The sequence below is a fragment of the Salmo salar genome, chromosome 05, assembly GCF_965601325.2.
Source record: "Salmo salar chromosome 05, fSalSal1, whole genome shotgun sequence".
In the NCBI taxonomy this organism is placed as follows: domain Eukaryota; kingdom Metazoa; phylum Chordata; class Actinopteri; order Salmoniformes; family Salmonidae; genus Salmo; species Salmo salar.
Genome location: NC_138295.1, coordinates 13,098,544 through 13,116,721, shown reverse-complemented (window position 1 = coordinate 13,116,721; position 18,178 = coordinate 13,098,544). Strand labels below are relative to the sequence as shown.

The 18,178-nt window shown below is 41.6% G+C and overlaps 1 protein-coding gene across 4 annotated transcripts in view; it reads right to left on the bottom strand.

Moving 5' to 3' along the window:
* Window positions 1-1,348: 1,348 nt before the first annotated feature.
* LOC106604267 (progesterone receptor) overlaps window positions 1,349-18,178 on the bottom strand; it is a 38,648-nt gene continuing 21,818 nt past the window's right edge. The window contains exons 4-9 of one of the 4 annotated variants that reach the window (XM_014198751.3): window positions 6,229-6,435; window positions 5,828-6,037; window positions 4,760-4,904; window positions 4,317-4,447; window positions 4,081-4,232; window positions 1,349-3,240 (exon numbers count right to left, since the gene is read on the bottom strand). In XM_014198751.3, the coding sequence (XP_014054226.2) occupies window positions 3,073-3,240; window positions 4,081-4,232; window positions 4,317-4,447; window positions 4,760-4,904; window positions 5,828-6,037; window positions 6,229-6,435 (1,013 nt within the window). In that variant the 3' untranslated portion in view covers window positions 1,349-3,072. Of the gene's footprint in view, window positions 3,241-3,461; window positions 4,233-4,316; window positions 4,448-4,759; window positions 4,905-4,986; window positions 5,479-5,827; window positions 6,038-6,228; window positions 6,436-18,178 lie in introns of those variants that run through there. The other 3 variants (XM_082975050.1, XR_014392281.1, XM_082975051.1) reach the window with 3 other exon arrangements.

Genomic DNA, 18,178 nt, shown 5'->3' with positions numbered 1-18,178 from the left:
GTGGTAGCCAGCTAGTAATGGCTATTTAACAGTCTGATGGCCTTGAGATAGAAGCTGTTTTTCTGTCTCTCAGTCCCAGCTTTGATGCACCTGTACTGACCTCGCCTTCTGGATGGTAGCGGGGTGAACAGGCAGTGGCTCGGGTGGTTGTTGTCACAGGAAGGCAAAAAGATAATCAAGGACATCGGGTGCTGTCGGTGTCCTGGAGGGCAGGTAGTTTGCCCCCGGTGATGCATTGTGCAGACCGCACCACCCTCTGGAGAGCCTTGTGGTTGAGGGCGGTGCAGTTGCCGTACCAGGTGGTGATACAGCCCAACAGGATGCTCTCAATTGTGCATCTGTAGAAGTTTGTGAGGGTCTTAGGGGCCAAGCTGAATTTCTTCAGCCTCCTGAGGTTGAAGAAGTGCTGTTGCGGCCTTCTTCACCACACGGTCTGTGTGGGTGGACTATTTCAGAATGGCGGTGATGGGTACGCTGAGGAACTTGAAGCTTTTCACCTTCTCCACTGCAGTCGATGTGGATAGGGGCGTGCTGTCTCTGCCGTTTCCTGTAGTACTCTATAAGTTATACGGTTCTATTTTGGACACACGCTGGATGCCTGATTCCCTCTGGACACACCCTGTATGCCTGATTCCCTCTGGACACACCCTGTATGCCTGATTCCCTCTGGACACACCCTGTATGCCTGATTCCCTCTGGACACACCCTGTATGCCTGATTCCCTCTGAACACACCCTGTATGCCTGATTCCCTCTGGACACACCCTGTATGCCTGATTCCCTCTGGACACACCCTGTATGCCTGATTCCCTCTGGACACACCCTGTATGCCTGATTCCCTCTGGACACACCCTGTATGCCTGATTCCCTCTGGACACACCCTGTATGCCTGATTCCCTCTGGACACACACTGTATGCCTGATTCCCTCTGGACACACCCTGTATGCCTGATTCCCTCTGGACACACCCTGTATGCCTGATTCCCTCTGGACACACACTGTATGCCTGATTCCTTCTGGACACACCCTGTATGCCTGATTCCTTCTGGACACACCCTGTATGCCTGATTCCCTCTGGACACACCCTGTATGCCTGATTCCTTCTGGACACACCCTGTATGCCTGATTCCCTCTGGACACACCCTGTATGCCTGATTCCCTCTGGACACACCCTGTATGCCTGATTCCCTCTGGACACACCCTGTATGCCTGATTCCTTCTGGACACACCCTGTATGCCTGATTCCCTCTGGACACACCCTGTATGCCTGATTCCCTCTGGACACACCCTGTATGCCTGATTCCCTCTGGACACACAATGGAAAACACTAAACAAAGAAAGGGACCCCAGTGAAGTGGAATATAGATTGTTTTATTTGTTCGTTTTAGATCAAATTTGAAAGAAGTCTGATTTGTTTTTATAGAATATGCAACATATAATCCATTCCATATTTACAGAAGTCATGTACACTTTGTGCTTGATATGGTGTTATTTACAAAGGTCAAATGATCAGCTATAGGCACCTCTTTGTCTGTGTCTATAGAGTATGAATAATGTGTAATTGAGAATGATGTCTTATTTTGACATTGTGTAATGTACTACTACATTTTGCTGAAACTATGAAAGAGCAAATAATGGTAAACTGAAAAGTAAAAGAGAAAAACAACAATCTGAGATGTACATTCAGGATCAAACCCCAGCTTGAGATCAGGGGATCCAACGTAATCAATGGCATACATCCTGGTGACTGTCAGGGAAGTGAAGGATAGTGAACAATACAGAATGATATTCAGTTTGGATTCCAAGCTAGTGACTAGCAGCGCAAAGGAAGAGTATGTGCGGGACCCAGGGGAGACCAACTGCCACCTCTCATTGAAGCCAGGCTGTTTTTTTCAAGAAAGCAGGATCCCCCGTTATAGTAAATGGCAAACTTCAGGTCAATATTCAAAGAAAAAAAAAAAACAGAAGACAATCATGTTACAGATAATTGCTTCTATTACAACAGATGTATGTCCTTGAACCGATTATTTTTTTTTAAATCACACAATGAAGTTATATGGATAATTTAGTTGCTATGGCAGCCTGCAGTACCCCGGTCGGCTATCATTTCCACTTGAGATACTCAATGAGAGGGGCAGTAGTGAGCTAGCCAGCAAAATCACTTCCTGGAGTAGCTCAAACTGTGCATGTTATGTCTACATAAATCTCCCTCGTGAGATGCCATCTTAGCATGCTAAAACCGACTTGATGTGATGTCATCGATGGCTTTGTGTCTAATTATGTACAGTAAATGGTTGGGTGTCTAACAAGGTTATAGTTATAGTTTTAACCTCCAAGGTGTTTTGTGATATATTGAACCAGGGCTAGGTTTACCCCCACCTCGTGGGTAAAACATTTCAGTGGTCCCCCTCTTGACGGCAAAAAAACAAAAACAAAAACATTTTCTGCAATTCTACACATTTTGACATGGGGCGGAGAAAAAATGCTGTGGTTTTAAAGCATATATTCCTGAAATTCTACACATTTTGACATGGGGCAGAGAGAAAATGCTGTGGTTTTAAAGCATATATTCCTGAAATTCTACACATTTTGCCATGGAGGAGAGAAAATGTTGTGGTTTTAAAGCACATGTTCTGCAATTCTACACATTTTGCCATGAGGTGGAGAGAAAATGTTGTGGTTTTAAAGCACATTTCCTGAAATTCTACACATTTTACCATGGAGGAGAGAAAATGTTGTGGTTTTAAAGCACATGTTCTGCAATTCTAAACATTTTGCCATTGGGTGGACAGAAAATGTTCTGGTTTTACAGCACATTTTCTGTAATTCTACTCATTTTGCAATGGGGTGGAGAGAAAATCTTGCTGTTTTAAAGCCAATTTTCTACAATTCTACACATTTTGCCAGGACTTATGCCATGTTCATATGATATCTGAGTGAGAGAGACTGACAAAATCAATGGGGGACCCTGGGTTGAATGTCTAGCAGATTGTTTTGTTATTGTCTGTCCCTCTTTTATGATGAATTGTAATGGGATGACCCTCTAGCAAGGTGCATTGTGATAGGAAGACCCTCTAGCAAGGTGCATTGTGAAAGAGGATTGGCTGAACCATGCCTGTGAGCATCTTGGGCACGTGAACGCTGACGATCTCAGAGATCATCTCTGGATAGCTGACTCTGGTGGGCAGAGACTGGGCCTGGATAAACAGATCATAGGTGAACTGGTGCAGCTTCCTCACAATCTGAGAGAAAGAAAGAGAGGAAGAGAAAGAGGGTGGGTGGGTGGAGAACGGGGGGGGGGGGGGTCAACTTTCAGTACCACCAAAGCAAGGGGGGTTGATCAGGTCAGGGGTCAGAAGTTAGGGATAGTAGATCTATATTACAGAGTATAAGTAGTTCAGTAGCTGTGTTAGCTGGAACAGGTGTTGGTTAGGGGTTAGGGGTCAGGGTTAGTGTATATTGCTGGGTGTAGGTAGTCCAGTAGCTGTGTTAGCTGGAACATGTGTTGGTTAGGGGTTAGGGGTCAGGGTTAGTGTATATTACTGGGTGTAGGTAGTCCAGTAGCTGTGTTAGCTGGAACAGGTGTTGGTTAGGGGTTAGGGGTCAGGGTTAGTGTATATTACTGGGTGTAGGTAGTTCAGTAGCTGTGTTAGCTGGAACAGGTGTTGGTTAGGGGTCAGGGTTAGTGTATATTACTGGGTGTAGGTAGTCCAGTAGCTGTGTTAGCTGGAACAGGTGTTGGTTAGGGGTTAGGGGTCAGGGTTAGTGTATATTACTGGGTGTAGGTAGTTCAGTAGCTGTGTTAGCTGGAACAGGTGTTGGTTAGGGGTTAGGGTTAGTGTATATTACTGGGTGTAGGTAGTCCAGTAGCTGTGTTAGCTGGAACAGGTGTTGGTTTGGGGTTAGGGGTCAGGGTTAGTGTATATTACTGGGTGTAGGTAGTTCAGTAGCTGTGTTAGCTGGAACAGGTGTTGGTTAGGGGTCAGGGTTGGTGTATATTACTGGGTGTAGGTAGTTCAGTAGCTGTGTTAGCTGGAACAGGTGTTGGTTAGGGGTTAGGGGTCAGGGTTAGTGTATATTACTGGGTGTAGGTAGTCCAGTAGCTGTGTTAGCTGGAACAGGCGTTGTGTGTGGTGTTTTTCTCCATGGTAGCTGGCCAGACGATCCAGCTCCTTGATGTAAGAGATCCTCAGTTCGTCAAAACACTTCTGATTCCTCAGACCCTCCACAGGGACTAACAGACACAAAGAAATAAGCAGATATTGAACCAGATAATGATACAGTCACTTGGTGTCAGTGTGTCAGTGATGTGACTCACTGATGCTGAAGAGGAGCAGAGCCTTCATACAGAGGAACTCATCCTGGGTGACTCTGAGCATACAGAACCTCTGGGACAGCAGACGGAACTGGACACAGTGTTCATACATACTGGACACACGCATCCTCTGACTGGGGTGGGGGGGGGGGGGGTCAGGTGGAGAGAGAGACAGACAGAGAGAAAGCGAGGCAGACAGGTGAGAGGGAAAGAGAGAGAGAAGGTGAGAAGGTGTGAGAGAGGGTGAGAGAGAGAGAGAGAGAGAGAGAGGGTGAGAGAGAGGGAGAGAGCGAGAGGGAGGGTCAGTATAATGTTTATTCTTAATTTAGGATTGTTTATTCCCTTGTTTCTTTCCCTTGTTTATTTCCTTTTTATTTATTGTCTAGAGAAAGAGAGAGAGAGAGATTTATCAATATTGTATTCAGCAAGACAATAGTTGTACTCACTCGTTGAAGATGAGGTCAGGAGCGAAGTAGAGCTCTCTAGCATCTGTGTTAGTGTAAGACCTCCAGCCCAGAGCGAACACCATCAACCCCAGCCATGAAGACTGGATCACTGACATCTGGTCTTCTACATGCAGCTCTCTGAAACCTACACAGAGAGAACACCATAAACCCCAGCCATGAGGACTGGATCACTGACATCTGGTCTTCTACATGCAGCTCTCTGAAACCTACACAGAGAGAACACCATCAACCCCAGCCATGAAGACTGGATCACTGACATCTGGTCTTCTACATGCAGCTCTCTGAAAGCTACACAGAGAGAACACCATCAACCCCAGCCATGAAGACTGGATCACTGACATCTGGTCTTCTACATGCAGCTCTCTGAAAGCTACACAGAGAGAACACCATCAACCCCAGCCATGAAGACTGGATCACTGACATCTGGTCTTCTACATGCAGCTCTCTGAAACCTACACAGAGAGAACACCATCAACCCCAGCCATGAAGACTGGATCACTGACATCTGGTCTTCTACATGCAGCTCTCTGAAAGCTACACAGAGAGAACACCATCAACCCCAGCCATGAAGACTGGATCACTGACATCTGGTCTTCTACATGCAGCTCTCTGAAAGCTACACAGAGAGAACACCATCAACCCCAGCCATGAAGACTGGATCACTGACATCTGGTCTTCTACATGCAGCTCTCTGAAACCTACACAGAGAGAACACCATCAACCCCAGCCATGAAGACTGGATCACTGACATCTGGTCTTCTACATGCAGCTCTCTGAAAGCTACACAGAGAGAACACCATCAACCCCAGCCATGAAGACTGGATCACTGACATCTGGTCTTCTACATGCAGCTCTCTGAAAGCTACACAGTACAGGGAGAATAAAATACGTTATGGCCCTCTGGTGGGAAGGACATAGAAAACTAGAACCGAAGCTACAGCACTGGTATCAGTCATACACAGACCAGCTCTCTCTATCACACCTGGGGTAGTGGGTTGGTACCATGTAGTGCTTAGGTAACAGTAGAATACAGGAAGAGTGGTTTACCTGGCATGGCTTTAGCCCAGTTCACCACAGACACCAGTTGTCTTTCTCCCAGCTCGTTGAGGCTGGACAGTAGGGAGGTGAAACAGTCTGGCTGGGAGGTGTCATGGCCTGCGTTGACCATTCCTGGCTCGATGGAACTCAGGACATTGAGGAGGGAGGGGCATAGGCTGGGGGAGGGGCCAAGAGTGGGAGCCTGCGGAGCAGCACAGCCTGCAGAGAGGGATATGAGATGAGATGAGTTGAGACAAGAGATATGTGACAAAATTAGACAAGTTGAGACTGAATATGTGCTGCCTTTCATCCAGGGTTGGTCGTAAATTCTGAATTGAGTTGTAACTGCTTTCTTTGTTAGGGCTCATTTGAAAAAATTACATTCTGGTTAAGAAAAATATTTCACATACAATAATATTGATCCTCACATTGAGCCTGTGGGGAAATGGTGGCTAACTGTAGTCCCCCAGTCCTCTCTCCAGTCCTCTCTCCAGTCCTCTCTCCAGTCCTCTCTCCAGTCCTCTCTCCAGTCCTCTCTCCTTCCCTCTCTCTGCCAGGTGCCTGTGTTCCCCCCTCCACTACTCCTTTCAGTGGGCCAGCTCCCCTCAGCTTCCGGCCTGAAATGCACCACACACAGAAGTAGGACAGAGAGAAAGGCCCCATTACCACTAGGAGATATGAAGGAGTCTGAGGAGTGGGGTAGAGAAAGAGAATGCTACTTTTCCATTCATATTACATCCTTCCCTTAACCTTTCATTGTGGCTGGCCATGTGACATTCTTGGTCTGCAACTCAAATTGACTGTAAATATCACAGTAGCCACTAGCCAGTAAACACAAACTATTTAACAATGACAAACTTTTCTTTTAAAACATTTTACACTCTTGAATAAGGCAAAAATTCACAAGCATGTACATGCAGACAATTAAAAGGTTGATTTTCTCATCTGTAGGCTACACTATAAAAAGGCAGAGAGTTGAGTTGCTTTTGTAACAGCATGTCTTCATCAAGTAACGTTAGCCTAACAACAATGAACGATTAATGCTCTCATTCTAATATAAAAGTACAAAAGGACTACCTTACAACAAACCTGGCTTAATTTTTATCAATATCATGCAAATCAGTACATGTGGTAAAAGCTAATTGTGACTGAAAACATGGTTTTCAAGTGAATTCACTGCAACAAGTTTTATATGGAAGTCCATACCTGCCACCAATAAATAAAATAAACATCCCTCGTGATTTGTCAACGTGCACAATTAGTCTGTGCTTCAATCTGATCAACTGTAGCCTACTGATAACACCCACAGCTGCAGATGGGGGATTGTCATGAGACCATTTTTAAACATGTCTATAGCAAATTGAGTTAAAAAAAAACATGATGCATCTGTAAAATCAACTATCATTTTTGGGACTAAGATGTCTAGTTTTTCAGGAAGTGTCTTATTATAAATACATTTTACATTTATGCCTGAATTTTGCACATTTTCACACCAGATTTTCATTGCCGAAATGAGTCCGGATTAAATTTCTCGGGTCATTTTATAAAATGTTACTTTAGAAAAACCTAACTGATTTGAATAAAACACAAAATATGTTGCTGCAGTTTGACCATAAAAATGGTATACTAGTTGAATTTTACATGAAACTATAATATTTATCACGTACAAATAGTGTCTGTGGACATGCGTCTCATTACCATAACACTTGTTAAAGTTCCTGTAAAAAACCCAATCAGTTTTTAAATAAAGTTTTATTCACCAATGATGCCTCATCTAGAGGAGAAGAAGCTAATGTATTTGTGTATATGCCTTCAGAATGAGGTTCTTATTCTCAAACACCCCCTTTACCCCCACTTGGCCTTCTCATTACTAAAATGTTTAAAAAGCTCAAATTGGGAGAAAGACTGATTAAATGTTATCATCATTTTATAATTAAATGTTTTATTTTCAGTGTTGTTTTTAACTCAGGCATTTTCAATAGGAGTTATGTAAATATTAGCAATTGATTTGTTTATTACTTTTTTGGAATGTTGCTGTAATGAGAATTTTGTGGAAATTGTGGTAAAATACATATCTGATAAAAAAAAATATATATATTTATGAAATAGATAAGTACAGATCCAGATAGCCTAGAGAAGCCTATTGTCTCTGATCCCATCTGGGGAAACTGGCCTAAACTAAACTAATTATAGCCTAAAATTGACCTAATTATTTGTGTTCTGACAAAATGTGACTGATCAGATTTGGTTTATATTCACACTTCAGGTGGCTAGGCTACCTAGGCCTTTTTAATCGAAAATGATTGGCTGGAATGAATCGATCAACACAATAGTGATGACATACAGTATGAGTATCTTTTTAATTACAGATCCAAAGCCCTAAACCTGTAATCCTGCATACAGCCAGCTCAGTTTTTGTCCATTCGTAGCCTGTATAAAGTGTTTTAATGTTTCCACCCTCCCTAGGGCAAGGAGTTTTTCCAGGATTTTAGAAAAAACCTTATGACCTGATATTTAAAAAAAAACGTTTACTGCTAATTTATTACTATGTCATATGATAGAACTACGCCGGAACTAGGGCCCGGAGTTGGTCAAGGTTACTACAAGCTCCATTCTGTTGATCTACATGCGTGCACGTGGGTGGAGTGGGATTTAAAGAATATCTGATTAATAATACAAAATATATACCTGGCAAATATTCTTATACTTGCCGGTGTAACCTAAAACAGTATCCCAGTTTGATATGCTGCTTGTGTATTCATTCCCTATCAGCTAAAAATAGAACGTCATGTTTTGGTCACAGAGAAGACAGCTAGATGACTAGCTAACGTTAGTTGGCTACAGCAGTTTCTACCATTTCATAATAGCCTGTAATCACTAGTTATTACTTCTAAACAAAATGCAATTTTGTGTGGATTCTATTAAGGTTAAATGTTGTTTCGTTTACTGTTTGAACAGTAGTTGAGATTATATTTGCTTGTCAATGCAAAATAGGCTTCTTTGATGCATAGCCTATACTGTTGATCAGATGAAGGAACCAAGCATCCTTCATTGCCTACACAACACTGCCCCCACCGCTACGGAAGAGATGAAGCAGCAGGTCTCGTGTGGCACAGGAGTTACATGCTGACCAGACCAGACACGTCACGTTCGCGAGCTTCGCAAAATACATTTAGAAATCCATGTTATTCAATTATTGCACCTACACTGCTCGTGCGCACCAACGAGCGTCTGCGATGCCAAGGGCTAAAATAGAAGTCATTCCTATTTCTGACGCAGGTCGTGCTGCAAGTCTTGCCTCTCCCATATTTTAACCTGCGTGTCGTGATCGCGATTGGTGTAGGGGGACAAAATAAATGTATGCACGATAGCGCAAGCGCGTAGCCGGTTTGGGTTCTGTGTGAGTGTACAAAACATTGGGGACACCTGTTCTTTCCATGACATAGACTGACCAGGTGTATCCAGAGCTGTGTTCGAATACTCATACTAACCACACTAATGGTACTATTTGTGACAAATTGAGTATGTAGTATGCTTACTGGTCATAGTATGGGTATAGTTAGTATGCCAAAAGTTCCCAGATGTCGTACTACATTCGCCAAAATAAGAAGTATACAACCAGTGGACACTATTTACGTGCTTTTATAGCCCATAATGCAATTCATCAGGAAATGGGCGTGGCGTAGGAGTAGGGTTGATCCAAGCGTTCTGACCTCAGATTAAGCACCCAAGCTAACTGGATAACGTTGGCTAGCTTGCTAGCTACTTCCAGACACAAATGAGAGAACAGCGCACTCTGACCATTTTACTCTCCCTAGCAGAGCTGGTTAGGCTGTTTTTATGTTATCCACAGCGTTGGTGACTAACTGTGCTGCTGGCAACAATTTAATTACGCTTTTTTGCTGACGTTTTTTAAAATATTTTTTATTTAACTACGCAAGTCAGTTAAGAACAAATTCTTATTTACAATGACGGCTTACTCTGGCCAAACCCGGACGACGCTGGGCCAATTGTTTACTGACACCGGCCATATTAAACGGGTGTTGTGTTCGTAAATTTGTCAGTTATTCCGTGCTCTGGCACACTCAGACGAGAGTGCTCTGAAATCGGAGTAGATAACCACAGTGGCTTTATGAACACAATCTATTGACTTGATTATTCAGGTCATTCTTAGCTTAGCTAAGTGGTATAGTGGTTGTGTGTTCTTAATGGGCATTGTTAATGAAGTCATAAGCAGTGGCTCAGCCTTCCCTGTGGCTCAGTTGGTAGAGCATGGTGTTTGCAACGCCAGCATGGTGTGTGCAATGCCAGGGTTGTGGGTTCGATTCCCACGGGGGACCAGTCCAAAAAAATGCATGAAATGAAATGTATGCATTCACTACTGTAAGTCGCTCTGGATAAGAGCGTCTGCTAAAAAATTACAAAAAATTACTAAAGTACTTAAGTAAAAATACTACTTAAATCGATTTTTGGAGTATCTGTACTTTACTTAACTATTTGTATTTTTGACAACTTTTACTTTACTACATTCCTAAAGAAAGTAATGTATTTTTTACTCCATACATTTTCCCTGACACCCAAAAGTACTCGTTACATTTTGAATGCTTGGAAAATGGTCCAATTCGCACAAGAGAACATCCCTGGTCATCCCTACTGCCTCTGATCTGGCGGACTCACTAAACACAAATGCGTTGTGTTTAAATTATGTCTGAGTGTTGGAGTGTGACTCTGGCAATCCTTAATAAAAATAAAAAATAAATTGTGATGTTTGCTTAATATAAGGAATGTTTTATTATTCTTTTGATACTTAAGTATAATTTAGCAACTACATTTACTTTTGATACTTAAGTATATTTAAAACCAAATACAATTAGACTTTCTCAAGTAGTATTTTACTGGGTGACTTTCACTTTTACTTGAGTCATTTTCTATTAAGGTATCTTTACTTTTACTCAAGTAGGAGAATTTAGTATTTTTTCCACCACTGGTTATAAGATGTCAAGTTAGTAATTTGTTATGCTAACAAGCTTGCAAGAAGTTGCATAGCAACAGCATCAACTTCCGGTAGACAAGCGAAGGGCTTGCTCGCTCAACTGAAAGGATACCGTTAGTTTACGGTGTACTAAAATGAACTAATAGTATGTAGTATACAATGGCAAGAAAAAGTATGTGAACCTTTTGGAATTACCTGGATTGCTGCATAAGACAAGAGACACACATAGTGTGCTTAAAATAATAAGACACAAATTACTGTATTTTTCTTGTCTATATTGAATACATCATTTAAACATTCACAGTGTAGGTTGGGAAAAGCATGTGAACCCCTAGGCTAATGACTTCTCCAAAAGCTAATTGGAGTCAGGAGTCAGCTAACCTGGAGTCCAATCAATGAGACGAGATTGAAGATGTTGGTTAGAGCTGCCGTGCCCTATAAAAAACAATCACAAAATTTGAGTTTGCTATTCACAAGAAGCAGTGCCTGATGTGAACCATGCCTCGAACAAAAGAGATCTCAGAAGACCTAAGATTAAGAATTGTTGACTTGCATAAAGCTGGAAAGGGTTACAAAAGTATCTCTAAAAGCCTTGATGTTCAGCCTTGATGTTCATTCTACAACCTGCATTGCTTGCTGTTTGGGGTTTTAGGCTGGGTTTCTGTACAGCACTTTGAGATATCTGCTGATCTAAGAAGGGCTTTATAAATAAATTAGATTTTTTTTTTTTATCAGTCCACGGTAAGGCAAATTGTCTATAAATGGAGAAAGTTCAGCAATGTTGCTACTCTCCATAGGAGTGGCAGTCCTGCAAAGATGAGTGCAAGAGCACAGCGCAGAATGCTCAATGAAGTTAAGAAGAATCCTAGAGTGTCAGCTAAAGACTTACAGAAATCTCTGGAACATGCTAACATCTCTGTTGACAAGTCTATGATACTTAAAACACTAAACAAGAATGGTGTTCATGGGAGGACACCATGGAAGAAGCCACTGCTGTCCAAAAAAACATTGCTGCATGTCTGAAGTTCGCAAAAGTGCACCTGGATGTTCCACAGCCCTACTGTAAAAATATTCTGTGGACAGATGAAACTACAGTTGAGTTGTTTGGAAGGAACACACAACACTATGTGTGGAGAAAAAAAGGCACAGCACACGAACATCAAAACCTCATCCCAACTGTAAAGTATTGTGGAGGGAGCATCATGGTTTGGGGCTGCTTTGCTGCCTCAGGGCCTGGACAGCTTGCTATCATTGACGGAAAAACAAAATTCCCAAATTTATCAAGACATTTTGCAGGAGAATGTTAGGCTGTCCGCCAATTGAAGCGCAACAGATGTTGGGTGATGCAACAGGACAATGAGCACAGAAGTAAATCAACAACAGAATGGCTTCAACAGAAGAAAATATGCCTTCTGGAGTGGCTCAGTCAGAGTCCTGACCTCAACCCGATTGAGATGCTGTGGCATGACCTCAAGAGAGCAGTTCACACCAGACACCCCAGAATATTGCTGAACTGAAGCAGTTTTGTAAAGAGGAATGGTCCAAAATTCCTCCTGACCGTTGTGCAGGTCTGATCCGCAACTACAGAAAACATTTGGTTGAAGTTATTGCTGCCAAAGGAGGGTCGACCAGATATTAAATCCAAGGGTTCACATACTTTTTCCACCCTGCACTGTGAATGTTTACACGGTGTGTTCAATGAAGACATGAAAACGTATAATTTCTTGTGTGTTATTAGTTTAAGTAGACTGTGTTTGTCTATTGTTGTGACCTAGATGAAGATCAGATCAAATTTTATGACCAATTTATGCAGAAATCCAGGTATTTCCTAAGGGTTCCCATACTTTTTCTTGCCACTATATCATTAAGTATACAGTATTTTAGTATGGGTATTTGTTCACAGCTCATGTGAAAGCTATGATCACTTATTGATGTCACCTGTTAAATCCACTTCAATCCGGAAGGAGAAGAATTTTTACACCTGCGATTATGCTAATTAGATGTTCATGGGGGCACGGACATCAACTCAAGGGTTTTTAAAATCCACTTCAAATCTGTGTAGATGAAGGGGAGGAGACAGTTTAACCTGTCTGGGCTAGGGGGCAGTATTTTCACGGCCGGATGAAAAACGTACCCAATTTAAACAGGTTACTACTCTGGCCCAGAAACTAGAATATGCATATTATTAATAGATTTGGATGGAAAACACTGACGTTTCTAAAACTGTTTGAATGGTGTCTGTGAGTATAACAGAACTCATATGGCAGGCAAAAACCTGAGAAAAATCCAAGCAGGAAGTGAAAAGTCTGAAAATTGTAGTTCTTCTTTTGATTCTCTATCGAAGCTACAGTGTCTGTGGGGTGACGTTGCACTTCCTAAGGCTTCCATTGGCTGTCTAAAGCCTTCAGAAAGTGGTTTGAGCATTTTCCTGTCACTGGGCAGATAATAGGAGCTCAGTTACTGAGTGGTCTGCCTGGCAACAAAGGGATTGGATATGCGCGGTCATGCGAGCACGCCGTTCCTTCTTTTTCTTCTTGAATGGATATGCTATTGTCCGGTTGGAATATTATCGCAATTTTACGTTAAAAATACCATAAAGATTGATTTTAAACAGCATTTGACATGCTTCTAAGTACGGTAATGGAACATTTTGACTTTTCGTCTCTTGTTCCACGCTCGCGCGTTATGCCTTTGGATAAGTGATCTGTATGCACAAACAAAACGGAGGTATTTGTACATAAATATGGATTATTTCGAACAAAAACAACATTTCTTGTGGAAGTAGCAGTCCTGGGAGTGCATTCTGACGAAGATCAGCAAAGGTAAGAGAATATTTCTAATACTAATTCTGAGTTTAGGTTGCCCCGAACTTGGCGGGTGTCTGAATAGCTCACCGTGATGGCTGAGCTATGTACTCAGAATATTGAAAAATGTGCTTTCTCCGTAAAGCTATTTTAAAATCTGACACATCAGTTGCATCCAGGGGTAGTCTATCTATATTTTTTTTAAATAATTGTTATATATTTTGTCAACGTTTATGATGAGTATTTTTGTAAATTGATGTGCACATTCACCGGGCGTTTTGGTGGGAATACATTTTCTGAACATCACACGCCAATGTAAAATGCTGTATTTGGATATAAATAGTAACTTTATTGAACAAAACATACATGTATTGTGTAACATAATGTCCTAGGAGTGTCATCTGATGAAGATCGTCAAAGGTTGGTGCTTCATTTAGCTGTGTTTTGGGTTTTATTGACACATGTCCTTGCTTGGAAAATGGCTGTGTGATTATTTTTGTCTATGTACTCTCCTAACATAATCTAATGTTTTGCTTTCGCTGTAAAGCCTTTTTGAAATCAGACAATGTGGTTAGATTAACGAGAAGTTTATCTTTAAAATGGTGTAAAATAGTTGTATGTTTGAGAAAGTTGAATTATGACATTTTGTTGTTTTTGAATTTGATGCCCTGATATTTCACTTGCTGTGTTAGCGTCCCACCTAAACCATAGAAGTTAAAGAATACTTTTTAAGCCTTGAGACAATTGAGACATGGATTGTGTATGTGTGCCATTCAGAAGTCAAAAGATTTAAGTGCCCTTGAACGGGTTATGGTAGTAGGTACCTGGCGCACCGGTTTGAGTGTGTCAAGAACAGCAACGCTGCTTGGTTTTTCATGCTCAACAGATTCACGTGTGTATCAAGAATGGTCTTTCACCTGTAGAGGAAATTATTTAATTACCTATTATGTTGTTTAATTAGAAATACTATGCTGTTTTACTTAGAGAATTGTCCATTGTCATTTGTTAATATTTCGATACACGCTTGTCTTGTGTGGGTGCGACTGCAGTGTGTGACATCCTGTTTTCTCAATCTGCAAGAACTTTGATGTGTGGAAACATGCAGGAAGGAACAGACAATGATGGTAACGTCAGCTATCTTAAATGTGCATAGACAAACTAAATCAGCTTTTTAAATTGAACCCTTATTTAACTAGGCAAGTCAGTTAAGAACAAATTCTTATTTACAATGACGGCCTACCCCGGCTTTCCTCACAAAAAGTTGTTGAGTGTTGAGTGGTTGTTATTGATTGCTTCATTTTTGCTAATCTTATAATAAAGTTGTTTTGAAGAATACTGTCTCTCCTTTCAGTTAGAATTGACACAACACACCCAAAGGATATCCAGACACAATGTAATTGAAAATTAAATCAAACACTTCATGAGAGCCCATGGGCTCATGTTGCTCAACATTTCTACAGACTATGCAATTGCGTGAGAAATCAGAGTTTTGATGGCCTCTTTTAAAAAGAGGTGGATCCCATCAGCTTTCTACATGCTAGGCCTACTATATTTATTTCTCAACTTTCCTAATATTAAGCACATTCCTTCGCTTTCCAACAGGAGTATAGCTAGCTGGCTGGCATGAAAATGAAACATGGGAAAAGAGTCCTCCATTCGCTATTTAGTGCATAGATGACATGTATATTTTTTTCCTGCCCCTGTTCCGATACAGGTGTAATATAAGTGTCAATTCTAAATGAAAACTAATTTCACACATACAGTGCCTTCGGAAAGTATTCAGACCACTTGACTTTTTCCACATTCTGTTACGTTACAGCCTTATTCTAAAATATATATATATTTTTTTAACTCAGCAACCTACACACCCCATAATGACAAAGAGAAAAATTTTTTTTTGAAAAGTGTGCAAATGTATATATATAAAAACCAGAAATACATTATTTCCATAAGTATTCAGACCCTTTGCTATGAGACTCTAAATTGAGGTGCATCCAGTTTCCATTGATCATCCTTGAGATGTTTCTACAACTTGATTGGAGTCCACCTGTGGTAAATTCAACTGATTTGGACATGATTTGGAAAGGCACACACCTGTCTATATGGGGTCCCACAGTTTACAGTGCATGTCAGAGCAAAAACCAAGCCATGAGGTCAAAGGAATTGTCCGTAGAGCTCCGAGACCAAAAAATGTCTGCAGCATTGAAGGTCCCCAAGAACACAGTGGTCTCCATCATTCTTAAATGGAAGAAGTTTGGAACAACCAAGATTCTTCCTAGAGCTGGCTGCCCTGCCAAACTGAGCAATCTAGAGTTCCTCTGTAGCAATGGGAGAACCTTCCAGAAGGACAACCATCTCTGCAGCCCTACCCCAATCAGGCCTTTATGGTACAGTGGCCAGACAGAAGCCACTCCTCAATAATTTGCCAAAAAGCACCTATAGACTCTCAGACCATGAGAAACAAGATCCTCTGGTCTGATGAAACCAAGACTGAACTCTTTGGCCTGAATGCCAAGCGTCACATCTGGAGGAAACCTGGCACGATCCCTACAGTGAAGCATGGTGGTGGCTGCATCATGCTGTGGGGATGTTTTTCAGCGGCAGGGACTGGGAGACGAGTCAGGATCGAGTGAAATATGAACAATGTAAAGTACATAGAGATCCTTGATGAAAACCTACTCCAGAGTGCTCAGGACCTCAGACTGGGGCGAAGGTTCACCTTCCAACAGGACAATGACCCTAAGCACACAGCCAAGACAACGCAGGAGTGGCTTCGGGACAAGTTACTGAATGTCCTTGAGTGGCCCAGCCAGAGCCCGGACTTGAACCCGATCGAACATCTCTGGAGAGACATGAAAATAGCTGTGCAGCAACACTCCCCATCCAACCTGACAGAAGTTGAGAGGATCTGCAGAGAAGAATGGGAGAAACTTCCCAAATACAGGTGTGCCAAACTTGTAGTGTCATATCCAAGAAGACTCGAGGCTGCAATCGCTGTCAAAGGTGCTTCAACAAAGTACTGAGTAAAGAGTCTGAATACTTATGTAAATGTGATATTACATTTTTTATTTTATATATAGATGAGCAAAATTGTCTAAAGACCTGTTTTTGCTTTGTCATTATGTGTGTAGTTTGGTGAGGGGGAAAAAAACAAGAATAAGAATTTAAAAAAACAAGAATCCATTTTAGAATAAGACTGTAACCTAACAAAATTAGGAAAAAGTCAAGGGTTCTGAATACTTTCCGTCAGCACTTGTATATTATTTAGTATAGGCTATGTAAAGAAAATATGAAATTAAGAATAGTCTGATGGGTGACAATACTAGCCTATCATTTGTGAGTGATGTATTATCACTTGAATGATGCCCAGCATGTGCAGTAAGGTAATAAACAGAGCATGCCTTTTTTTCCCCGACTTTTTGAAATCATAGTCGCTCAGCTCATGTAGCCTAGCCCATAGGCCTATATGTTTTTAAAAGTGGCCAAATAACTTCTTAAAATTAAGCGCATTAATCCGCTTTACAACCAGTGTAGAGTCTAACTGGCATACATAGGCGGCGCGTCAGTTTCAAGTTTGGGGAAGATCATTTTCACCTTAAAAATGCACCTTTATAATAAAAGCATTACATGCATAATCGCATTTGCGGTCACTTTTGAGAATAGTGTTTTCCCACTAATTGATTGCATTTTGGAACATTCGCGCTTACAGCCTACAGTGTGTGCATTGCTGCGCTTATAATGTGAAGAAATAGCCTAATAGTTTATCAACATTTTAAGCCAAATGTTCTGATCTGTTGCATCAGCCTCATTGCTTTTAAAAATTTCAGTTAACCGATACAGGTCAACTTTTGTACTATGGGGATAGTAGACTGACATAGACTAGTGCTTTTGCTGTTCGTTAGGCCTACTCATCTTGTTGGCTGACGAAAAGTAAATGTGGACAGTTCTAAAATCTCCAATATGCACATCGGAATTCGATAAGAGGGATGCGCGCAGTTGCGTCCCCGATGTGCCTGTCTTCACTTGTAGCCTACTTCGGAGCTCAGATGCCTAAGAGAAGAACCCGATCGTGTGACAGGCATTGGCTAATAAGAATTGAGATATCTGTGAGAGTCATGTGAGTGAGAGGTGCTTTGGAATACTGCTGCCGGGAGAAGGGAATTATAATTATTATATTCAACCCACGTGCACAACGGCTGCTTTGGCCGCAAAATACATGTATGTTTTATGGGGCATTACAGCCAAACAAGGGGATGCCACCGGGAAAAATCGAGGCCTGGTGAAAATATTATCAGCGGCAGGGACGCGGCAGGGCCTTTAGAATTTTAGGATTTAGGCCTTTTAGGATTTTATTTTACTTTACATCAGGTTCTTGTCACATTGTGAATGACAGACTGATGAAGTGTATGCAGCCTTCACAAGACACAAATCAAAGCTCATGCCTTTCATGTGACATTTTTCAAATGATCATTAGAGTCGCATCATGTAGCTTTAGAATGTAGTAAAAATCAAAACATACAGCCCAACGTTTGTATCACAACTAAAGTTGCATAAATAACTCTA